We start from the raw sequence: 12,129 nt of genomic DNA on the forward strand, positions 1-12,129 counted from the left end.
AAATGTTTCAATCAAGTCAACATTTAAACCACAGAGACCACTGACCGCTGTCAAAGGAGGCATGGTTTCAACAAAGATCTTCTGCACTTCTATAATAAAACAAAGAACATAGAACATAGAACATTACAGCACAGTACAGGCCCTTCGGCCCTCGATGTTGTGCCGACCTGTCATACCGATCTCAAGCCCATCTCACCTACACTATTCCATGTACGTCCATATGCTTATCCAATGACGACTTAAATGTACCTAAAGTTGGCGAATCGACTGCCATCTCAGGCAAAGCTTTCCATTCCCTTACTACTCTCTGGGTAAAGAAACTACCTCTGACATCTGTCCTATATCTTTCACCCCTCAATTTAAAGCTATGCCCCCTCGTGCTCGCCGTCACCATCCTAGGAAAAAGGCTCTCCCGATCCACCCTATCTAACCCTCTGATTATTTCATATGTTTCAACTAAGTCACCTCTCAACCTTCTTCTCTCTAATGAAAACAGCCTCAAGTCCCTCAGCCTATCCTCGTAAGACCTTCCCTCCATACCAGGCAACATCCTAGTAAATCTCCTCTGCACCCTTTCCAAAGCTTCCACATCCTTCTTATAGTGCGGTGACCAGAACTGTACACAATACTCCAAGTGCGGCCGCACCAGAGTTTTGTACAGCTTCACCATAACCTCTTGGTTCCGGAACTCGATCCCTCTATTAATAAAAGCTAAAACACTGTATGCCTTCTTAACAGTCCTGTCAACCTGGGTGGCAACTTTCAAGTATCTGTGTACATGGACACCGAGATATCTCTGCTCATCTACACTACTTAGAATCTTACCATTAGCCCTGTACTTTGCCTTCTGGTTACTCCTACCAAAGTGCATCACCTCACACTTGTCTGCATTAAACTCCATTTGCCACCTCTCAGCCCAGCTCTGCAGCTTATCTATGTCTCTCTGGTGGGTGTTAGAGACCTGATGCAAACAAACATAGAAATTGCTGGAGCAACTCAACAGGTCTGTCAGTATCTGTGGAAAGGGAAACAGTTAATGTTTTGAGTTCGGTGACCCTTCTTCAGAACTGATGTTTCGCTAGAATCAGGTGATATTTCTGCTGATGATACGGGGTTAAGGTTAAAGGAGTGAGCGGATAGGTGTAGATGGAGCCCCGAGAGAGAAAATTAAAACAAAGGCAGACAAATGTGTCATTGATAAAAAACAGAGAAGAAGAGAAGCTTCTGATTCCTGAACAGGTTCATAATAGGAGGCCACTATCCAGAAATCTCCAAAACTAAAAGTCATCTAAAGTTTAACGGGAACTTTGAATTCGATCATACATTCTTGGCCAATATTTTCTGTCTCCCGTAACACACTTTGTTCTTTTGGCACCTTCCTATGTTTGGATCGGGCTTGATTCATTTGACCTTGGGCTAAGAGATCCTCTGCAGGACCAAGTCTTGTTTTTTCACCCATCTTCATTTCCTTTGCTTACTTTGATTTCCAATCTAATTTTTATTCACTACAATTCCAGTTATATTCAACATTCCCCACTCCTTGCTGCCTACCCTCATATTCTGCCCTGAGTTACTGTCGCTGCTCTGTCAAGTCCCATGCAGCCAGTACCCCTCTGCCCATTGACCTCGACTGGTTCCCAATCCAGTAATACCTCAAATTCATTCTAGTTTATAGACCCATTTGTCTCCTCACTGCTTTCTTCCCTCCTTATCTCCACAATCTCCTTGAATCCCATGGCCGAAGCTACTGTGTTATAGGGAACTCTCAGCCAATCTGTCAGTCAGTGAGTATATCAAGGTGTACAGTTCTCTATGGCAGTGAATATCTATTTATGGACATGATTGTATGCAGTGATATGAAAGTCTGGATCAGCATTTGTTGTTTTTTTGTCAGGAGATTGATGAAATGCTTCGATAAACAGCTGAATCTCTTGCTTGTGAGTGTTGTACCATGTGTGTGTCTGTGTCTGTGTGTCTGTTTGTGTGTTGGGTACAGTTGGCTTCTTCCAGATCTCTCTGCATCATTCACATGTTTTGGATGTCTGTGTGATTCAGGGATGGACAGTCAGGAAAGCTAACGGTCGATGATTACGGTGCGAGAACTGGCAAGTCCCCAGGAATGATGCGTCAGTTGAACATGAATGGGCCACTCTACATCGGTAAGAGGCAATTGATAAATGCCAACAAAGTCCACATTCTATGAACAAATACAAAGATGTTGGTTACAGTCAGGAAAGAGCCTACTCCACACAGGAAGTAGCTCGCAAGTAGAGGCGACAGTAACCTCTGCACCAGAAAAAGTTACCACTGCACAGCAAAAAGCACTTACTATTACATTGAATAGCTCACTTTCGAACAGGAAGCAGTGGCACATATTCAGGAAATAACTCCCTTCAGTCAGGAAGTGGCTGCCCCTACATAAACTGGCCTCCCATACACAGGAAGTGGTTCCCTTCAATCAAGAAATAGTTTCCCATACATAGCACGTAGCTCTCCTTGCACAGGAGGTAGCCTCCTCTACACAGGAAATAGCTTCCCGTGCACAGGAAGTAGCTCATATCACAAGTAGCTTCCTACACAGATGTAAGTCCCTCCACACAAGCAAGGTTTGTTTAATGAAGTCACTGACAATGTTCTCCTAATGAAGGAATCTAGTGCCTAAATTTTTTTTTGTATCTTTTCCTGCTATGTCAGGAGGGATGAAAGAGATCGCCCTTCACACCAACCACCAGTACATGAGGGGCTTCGTGGGCTGTATCTCCCATTTTACCCTCTCAACAGATTACCACATCTCACTAGTGGAGGATGCCACAGATGGAAAGAACATCAACACCTGCGGGATCAAATAACTCTTTCCAGCGTGGAGCTGCGCGATGGTAGGAGGTGGGAAGGGGATGGCGAAGGAAAAGTGTTCCCCCTTCCCCCAAACCAAAATAACACTTGGACAATAAATATCTGAGCAATAACTGAGATTGGGAACCGGCAGTTACAAGATGCTCCATTTTGATGGGCTTTCAATGGCAACCAAATCATTTAGTTCCATCATTTCAGATGGACATTATCTTTTGCCTGGTTGAGTCACTCGTTTGATTGTGTCCTGCTTTTTTCCAATTAAATGACAGCTGTTGGTCGACAATGGGCTGGACCCTGATCTCCCTTGATGTGTAAATTAGTTTAAAATGGTAGATTTCTATTGGGCAAGGTAAGTGTTCTAGAGCTTTGTTTGGTTTAAGATACCGATTGGTCAATACCTGGTTGAGTGGCAGTGGAATGGGCTTGAGGGACCCTGTGGCCTCCTGCTATTCCTGCAGCGAGTCCTTGGAGCATTTGCTAAAGCTGCTACACAAGACCATAAGTCATAGGGGTAGAACTGAGCCATTTGTCCCATTGATTGAAATGGAACTTACATTGTTGTCCAGTGATTTATTCTCAGCCCAAACTGATTTGTATTGAAGTTTACCACTTATGCCAAGTTTAAAGGGCACGGGAAGAAAGCAAAAATGATGAAGGGTTAAAAGGAATGTGGGCAGATCAGAGGAGATGGGTAGAGAGCTGGCAGAGAATATTTAGAAAATGATGCTCAATGAGAGGTATTGCATTTTAATAAAACAAACAAGGACAAGATTCATACATTTTATGGTAGGGCCCTGGCTAGTGTTATAGAATAAAGAGGGATTCAGGTACAAATTCTTTGAAATATGCATCTGTTAGACAGGGTGGTTAAGAAATCATTTAGCTCACTTGCCTTCATTGCTCAGGTGTTTGAGTATACGAGCTGGGACGTCATCTCGAGATTGTACAGGACATTGATGACGTCTGTTCTGAAAAACTGTATACAATGTTGGGTCACCCTGTTATAGGAAGGATATTATTAAAATAGAGAGGGCTCGGAAAAGATTTACCACAGGATATTGACAGGATGGAGAGTTCGGGTTGTAAAAGTAGACTGGAAAGGCTGGGACTATTTTCAGTGGAGCAAAGGAGTTTGAGAGGTGACCTTATATGGATTTATAAAATCATAAGGAGCATAGTTAAGGTGAATGACAGGGTCTTTTCCCTTGGATGGGGAAATTCAAAACTAGGAGGCATTTTTTAAGGTGCGAGGAGAAAGTTTTGAAAAGGACATGGGGATTTTGGTTTTTTTTACACAGTGATTAGCGTGTGGAATGAACTGCCCAAGAAAGTGATGGTGCAGGGACAGTTACAATGTTGAAAAGAAATTTGCATATGGTCATGGAGGGATATGAGCCAAGCATAGGCAGGTAACACGGTCAGAATAGACTGGTTAAACTGAAGGATCTGTTTCTATGCTGAATGACTCTATGGCCATAGCCAGGCAAACTGCTCGCACATCCAGTTGCTGTTTCTTTACAAGAGGAGGTTGTTAAGGACACATCGCTGAACGATAGCTGCCACATTCTCTGGCATCTTTGTACTCGGCAGGAGTTTATAATAACTCAAAGCTTCAGTCTGACTTTGACACAAAGCTATGTTTTCAAGCTGATGTAAGCTCAGCTCAGATTGAAACCTCCCCATCTCACTCACATCATAGAGTTAATATGGCACAAGGTTGACTTATTTGGACAATTGAGTCTATGCCAGTTTTCTATCAAATAATTTATCCCTATTATAGAGTTACCTCACGTTTCCAGTGTCTTCACTGGTGATTCTGCTGAGGACAAAGGGAAAGCTGTGAATGGTGGGGATTAGCCCTCATGCTTAATCACAAGGAAGAAAGGCTTCCATTGATATAGCACCTTGCATGATGTTAAGAGTACTTTTCAGTCAATATCCATTTGAGATGTAATCACTGAAAGAAATGACAACCAATCTGTGCACAGCAAGCTCCCAAACAGAAACATTCAGATAACCTGTAATTGTGATTTTAGTTGAGAGACAAACATCGGCCAGGCCATCTCCGCTGCTCTTCAGCAAATAGATTGTTAAATAACAAGATGTTACTTTAATGTCTCATCATCATCCTATAGTGCAACATTCCCTCTGACTGCACTAGGAATTATGGATCTAGTTTTGCACTCAGGTTTCCAAAATGAGAGTTAAGACCATAAGAAATAGAAACAGGAGTGAGCTGTTCAGTTCCATGAGTCTGCTCTGTCATTCAGTAGGATTGTGGCTGATCCAACACTCCTCACATCCACATTTCAGTGGTTTCCTTACTGATTTTTTTAATGATCAAGAATCTATCTCAGCCTTAAATATTCAACTCTGCCCCACAGCTCTCTGTGACAAAGACTCAACCCTTAGAGATTAATTTCCTTCTCATCTCAGCCTTAAATTTGTGGCCCTTTATTCTGACACTCTGCCCTGTGGTCCGAGACTCTCCAATGAGGGGAAAAGTCCTGTCAGCATTTACATTCTCTTAAGCCACTTAACAATCCTATATATTTCAATTAGATTCTCTCTCACTCTTATAAACTCCAATGACTTGAATCATGACCTGTTTAATCTTTGCTCATGAGATATCCCCTCCTTACCAGGCATCATCCTTCTCTGAACTTTTATCTTTCCTTAAATAAGGGAACAAAAACTGCTCACTGTACTCCAGATGTGGTCTTACCAGTACCTTGTACAAATTCAGTAGGACTTCTCTACTCTCGTACTCTTATACCCCTTGAGCTAAGGGCCAACACTCCATTAGCCTTCCCGATTACCTGCTGCACCTATGTGCTAGCTTTCTGTGTTTCATGCGCAAGTCACCCCAAGTCCCTTTGTATTGCAGCTTTCAGTAGCTTTTCAAGATAGCAGCAGGGCAGGGGCCTGGGGCTTGTCTGTTTTCTTTGTTGACTTTTTTCCCTTTGCTTTTTATATTGCTTTTTTGAAGCTTTTTCAGCATCTTTGACAGGGCAAAAGCAGGCACGACCCTCCTGAATGTGCAGCAACTGCAGCTAGAGTCATTTCCTCGGGGAGAGCGAGCCCTCAGCGAGCACATGACAGCAACATGTGTGGGCCCTGCAGTGAGAGATGGCGCCAGAGCATGGAGACTTCAACATAGTTGGGGCAACCAATGCAGGGCTCAAGGAAGTGGTGGCAGCCATGGCTTTTAAGATGGCAGCCTCTGTGGTCAGTGAAGAAGAAGGTGGTTATCGGGATTGGGATGCTGGTCTTCAGTGGTGGCAATGCAATAAGCATGAAACAGTACAGATCGACAGGAGTAACGGTTGCATTGATGTGACATGGTATGCCCAGTGTAGTGCTCCTGATGGCAGAGCAGTGGCAGCGATGGTGGCCCAAGAGAGGGACTCCTGGAATGGACTGTGATGCAGGGTCATTGGAGGGCATGGAGTACACATCCCCCTTTCCCCCACCCTCCCCATAACCTCTCTGATGTTGAGTAGAACGTAAGGAAGCAAGTGTTCAATTTTTAGCTATATCTTAATATTATTACAACAGGCAATGGCCAAACCCCTCTGATAATTAAACTAAAACACAAGCCCCAATCTGTTATGACGGGAGTAGAGGGTTCCTTTCTAATAATTACCCCCCAAAACACCCAGAAAAGCTCTTCTTTCCCTTTATAATCTGTTAAAAGAAAGAAAATCCCTGAAATCCACTTTACAAGTAACAAGAAACAATTTATTTACTTAACCCAAAAATGAACAAATTACCAACATTACTGACAAGCTGACAATTCCCCCTTAGACTATTAACTACTCCCTAACTGGTCTAAATTCTATTGGAATGCTGGTTAATTAAAGACAAGTCCACCATTACAAACGCAGTTAGTAAGAAGCAGTAATTTATTACTTAATCTCTCTAAGTTTGCACAGACTGTCTTCTGGAATATTCTGTTGTCCCCACTCTCATCACAAACACTTTCCTTCCATTAATTCTGCTGTCGGGATTGTTATTTCTATAATTTCTTCAATGAGAAATTTGAGTTAAAATACCAGGGTATCTTTGATTAATTAGATGGTCTTTCTCTGAGATCTAAATAGTGCTAACTCTTATAGATGGCAGTCGACTCTCCCTGATTTTCCAAATGCCTTTATCTTATATACACGTAAAGACATAATCAAATTCTTATAGTGATTGATTTCAGGTTGTTAACATCATCAGATTTAATTCCAATTTGCTTTCTGTTTCTAGGTGCTTTGTTTAAATTAGTTGGTCGAATTCAAACTCGTCACAACATCAAAACAAGACTAGGTGTAGAGCTGGATGAACACAGCAGGCCAGGCAGCATCAGAGGAGCAGGAAAGCTGATGTTTTGGGCCTCGACCCTTCAGAAGTGTAGGAGGGGAAGGGGTCTCTGAAATAAATAGAGAAAGGGGGAGGTGATGATGGAAGGTGGATAGTGGAGCAGATAGGTGGAGAGAAGACGGACAGGTCAAGGAGGCGGGGATGGAGCCAGTAAAGGAGACTGTAGGTAAGGAGTTTGAATAGGGGTTGATCAGTTGAGGGATGACAGACAGGTCAAGGAGGCAGGGATGAGGCTAGTAGGTAGGAAGTGGGGGTGGGGGTTGGTCAGTGAGGTGGGAGGAGCTGATAGGTGGGAGGAAAGATGGACAGGTTAAGGAGGCGGGTACAGGCTGGGCTTGTCTTGGTATGACGTCAGGGGTGTGGAGATTTTGAAGCTTGTGAAGTCCACATGGAGACCATTGGGCTGCGGGGTTCCCAAGTGAAATATGAGGTGCTGCTCCTACAGCTTTCGGGTGGCAAATTTGTGCCACTGGAGGAGGCCTAGGATAGCTATATCATCCAAGGGGTGGGAGGGGGAATTGAAATGGGTCACAACTGGGAGGTGTGGTCATTTGTCATGAACCGAGCATAGGTGTTCCACAAAGCAGTCTCCAAGCCTCCGCTTGGTTTCCTCGATGCAGAGGAGGCCACATCGGGAACAGCAGATAAAATAGACCACATTAGCAGATGTGCAGGCGAACATCTGTTTAATGTGGAAGGTTTTCTTGGGGGTGAGGGGAGAGCTGCAGGGGCAGGTGTAGCACATCCTGCAGTTGCAGGGAAAAGTGCCAGGGGTGGTGGGGCTAGTGAGGAGTGTGGAGCTGACGAGGGAGTCACAGAGAGAGCGGTCCTTCCGGAAGGCAGATAAGAGTAGGGAGGGAACAATATTCTTGATAGTGGAGTCAGATTGCAGGTGGCGGATGTGGCGGAGAAAGATGCGTTGAACCTGTCTGTCTTCCCTCAACTGACCAACCACCACCCCAACTCTCTGCTTAGCCTCACCTGTACTGGCCCCATCCCCGCCTCCTTGACTTGTCCGTCTCCTCTCCACCTATCTGCTCCTTTATCCACCTTCCATCATCGCCTCCCCCTTTCTATACTTATTTCAGAGTCCCCTGGCCCTCCCCCATTTCTGAAGAAGGGTCCAGACCCAAGATGTCAGCTTTCCTGCTCCTCTGATGCTGCTTGGCCTGCTGTGTTCATCCAGCTCTACACCGTGTTATCTCAGATTCCAGCATCGGCAGTTCCTACGATCTCGTCCAAACAAGACTGCTGTTTTACCTGCCACCTGTAAGGCATTTTTGATATATTTGTTTCACTTTTTGATGCTCTCTGTACTAGCAACTTCAACTCCTGCTCAGAGACGTACAATTTTTTTTTTAAATTTCTAAATACAGGCAAAGCATAAATCTCATAAAGGAATCACACGTTTTAGCTTCCTTTTCACAGTTACTGTACCCAATTTCATAACAATATATTCTGTCACTCAAAATGGTACCAGAGCACGGCAATATATTACTTTTCACTGTATTTACTTGTTAAATACAAGTGACAATAAATAACTCAAATCAATTCGTTTCAACTTTTCTCCACATTAATAATATTCTGATTGTTTAATTTTCTGTTATCACTTCCAAAATTAACAACATTGCACTTTCCCAGATTATACTCCATTTGCCAAATTTTTGCTGACTTACTTGACTCATTGATATCTCTCTGTAAACTGTAACCTGCCTTTGTATCAAGGAATATTGAGCCGTATTGAGTTTTGTTGAACATTATGGATCTATTTTGGGTGTGTTGAGAGATATTAAGGGGTATAGATCTATACTGGGAACATTGAGTTGCACTGGGATAATGAGCTGTACCAGAGAGTATTGAGCTGGAACTGGGCTAACTGACTGTATCTGTGGGCTTGTGTTGTATTGGGAACACAGGTCTGAATCCAAGTAAAGCAGATGGAGCAGTTGAAATTCAGGAAAAAATTGGTATTAAAAGCTCGTTCAATGGCGACCATGTAACCAGTGACGAATATCATTGATTGAAGTACAGACCCAGCTGATTCACTCATGCCTTTTCAGGAATGCAATCTGCTGTCTTTACTGGTCTGGTCTACATATAACTCCAGACCCACAGGGTGGCTTATATACAGAGTAACTCAAATACCTGGGGAGTTGAGTTACAAACTGGAATTCAGTTGAGGGTTTTGGGGAGGTTTCTATAGAATAACATATCTGGAATTGAGTTACGGACTGGAATGTAATTGATGGGATCGGGGCCGAATAATGGATACCTAGGAGTTATGGTTTGGAATCAAACTGAAGTGTTCCAGGTGTCTGCAACCATTGTTGTGAGCAGGCTACAAAGTGTAGTGTGATCTGTGGCACTGGAAGCAGAGAGCATGTTGAGACTTCTCAATCCCCCACACAGAACACGTATTACCTGTACAGGCAGCAACATGTTTATTGACGTGGAGCTTTGGGAGACAATAAAATCTGTCTATTGCCAGAAGGTTTATTTGAGGGCATTGCCAGAAATGAATGACACTGACTCACGGTACAAGACAGCATCAATAAACTAGCAGAGCAAATGTCAGGTGAATTTCAAAATTGATAAACGTGAGGTGGTACATTTGAAAGGTACATGCAGAACGAAATCATACCCTTCAGTCCAACCAGTCCATGCCAATCAGATATCCCAAATGAATCAAGTCCCCATTGTCAGCATTTGGCCCATATCCCTCTAACTTCTTCCTATTCATGTGCCCATTTAAATGTTGTAATTGTACCTGCCTCGGCCACTTCTTCTGGCAGTTCATTCCATGCACACGCAACCTTCTACATGAAAAGGTTGCCCCGAAGGTCCCGTTTACATCTTTCCCCTCTCACCCTAAACCTATGTCCTCTAGTTTTGGACTCCCCCACCCCGGCGAAAAGACCTTTGCTATTCACCCTATCCACGCCCCTCATGATTTTATAAACCTCTAAATGGTCACCCTCAGCCTCCAATGCTCTAGAGAAAATAGTCTCAGCCTGTTCAGCCTCTCCTTATAGCTCAAACCCTCCAAACACAGAAACATCTTGTAGATCTTTTCTGCACCCTTTCAAGTTTAACAACATCTTGCTTTTAGTTGGGAGACCAGAGCTGAATGCAATATTTCCAAAAGTAGCCTAATCGATGTCCTGTACAGCTGCACATGACATCCAAACTCCTACATTTAATGCACTGATCAATAAGGCCAAGCGTACTAAGTACCTTCTTCACCATCCTGTCAACCTGGGACTCCACCTTCTAGGAGCTATGAATCTGCACCCCAAGCTCTCTTTGTTCAACTACAGTCCCCTACTGCTAACCAGAAAGGTCCTACCTTGATTTGCCTTTCGAAATGCATCATTTCACATTTATCTAAATTAAGCTCCATCTGCCACTCCTCAGCCCATTGGCCCATCTGATCAAGGTCCGTTGTACTCTGAGTTAACCTTCACTGTCCACTACACCAGCAACTTTGGTGTCATCTGCAAACTTACTAACCATTTCTCTTCCTATGTTCACATTCAAATCATTCATATACATTTTAAAAAACAGTGGACCCAGCACTGATCCTTGTGGCACACCACTGGTCACAGGCCTCCAGTCTGAAAAACAACCCTCCACGACCATCTTCTGTCTCAGCAGAATAAGATCATATAGCCCTCAAAACTAAGAATATAACTGTAAATAGACAGGAGATTTGGGCTATTCTCTTTGCAATTTGGAATATTTTGAAATGGTCAAATGGTTTCAGGATGAAGGCTGCTTGTCTTGGACACAATATCTACCAATCCACTTGACAACCAACTTAGCACTGGGTAAGGACATCTCAACTGAGACACATTGTCCATAGCTATTGTGAAACCTGGCTCATGCTGAGTCAGACAAACACCCCTGGAACCAACGTCATCCATCAGAACTCATCATAGTGACTCCAGTTTGTTTCATCAAATCATGGTCAGTAAAGATGCAATCAGAACCACAGGATGCTGTGGGAGAAGGGTGACTGAGTGAAAGTGCGAGAGAGCTGGATGAAAATCAATAGAAATACAGTCAGTGACACAGGGAACCGAACAGAATTTTGCACTGTGTCCGGGTGCATTAAGCTGTATCAGGGCATATTGAGCTGTACTGAGGAATATTGCACTGTACTAATGTGCATTGTGCTGTGTTGAGGGAAATTGAGCTGCATCAGGTAGTATTGAGTTGATTGAGGGTATTGTACTGTACTGAGGGGTATTCAGCTATATCAAGGGGTAATGAGCCATTTCAGGGGCTATAAATCAGGAACAAAAACAAGGTTGTTGGAAAAGCTCAGCAGATCTGGCAGTATTTGTGAAGAAAATTCTGTGTTAGCATTTCAGGTCTGAACTTCTGTTTTTGTACCAGGAATGTATTGAGCTGTATTGATGGCTATTGAGTTATATTGTGAGTATTGAGCTGTATCAAGGGATTTCCAGCTGCATCAAGGTTTATTAATCTATTCTGGTGGTTTTGAGTGATAACAAAGGGTAAGGAGCAGTATCTGGGACATTGAGCGATATCGAGAGACAGTGAGTTGTTTCAAGGATAAATAGCTGTATTGGGACTCTTGAGCAGGAATGGATGTTATTGAGTTATATCAAGGGGTTGTGTTGTGTTTGGAATATGGGTCCGAATCCAACTAAAACAGATGGAGCAATTAAAATTCAGGAAAAGGCCGGAATTAAAACCTGCTGTCTTTCCTGGTCTAGCCTACATTTAACTCCAAACACACAGCGATGTGGCTATGTGGCTATTATTAACTGGCCTCTGAGCATCTAGGGTAGGGCAATAAATGCTAGCCTGGCCAGCAATGCCCACATCTTGCAAATGAATTAAAAGAAAATAGACCAAATCTATTTCTGCTGGAGCAGGGAG

General features: G+C 43.4%; 1 protein-coding gene across 6 annotated transcripts in view; it reads left to right on the plus strand.

Annotated features, from left to right (window-relative positions):
- Nucleotides 1-12,129, plus strand: part of LOC125451023 (pikachurin) — a 139,591-nt gene that overhangs the window by 117,793 nt on the left and 9,669 nt on the right. For 3 of the 6 annotated variants that reach the window (XM_059644929.1, XM_059644932.1, XM_059644933.1), the window contains 2 exons: nt 2,056-2,159; nt 2,695-7,100. In XM_059644929.1, the coding sequence (XP_059500912.1) occupies nt 2,056-2,159; nt 2,695-2,849 (259 nt within the window). In that variant the 3' untranslated portion in view covers nt 2,850-7,100. The other 3 variants (XM_059644931.1, XM_059644930.1, XM_059644934.1) reach the window with 3 other exon arrangements.

Source organism: Stegostoma tigrinum, chromosome 3, assembly GCF_030684315.1.
Source record: "Stegostoma tigrinum isolate sSteTig4 chromosome 3, sSteTig4.hap1, whole genome shotgun sequence".
Lineage (NCBI taxonomy): Eukaryota > Metazoa > Chordata > Chondrichthyes > Orectolobiformes > Stegostomatidae > Stegostoma > Stegostoma tigrinum.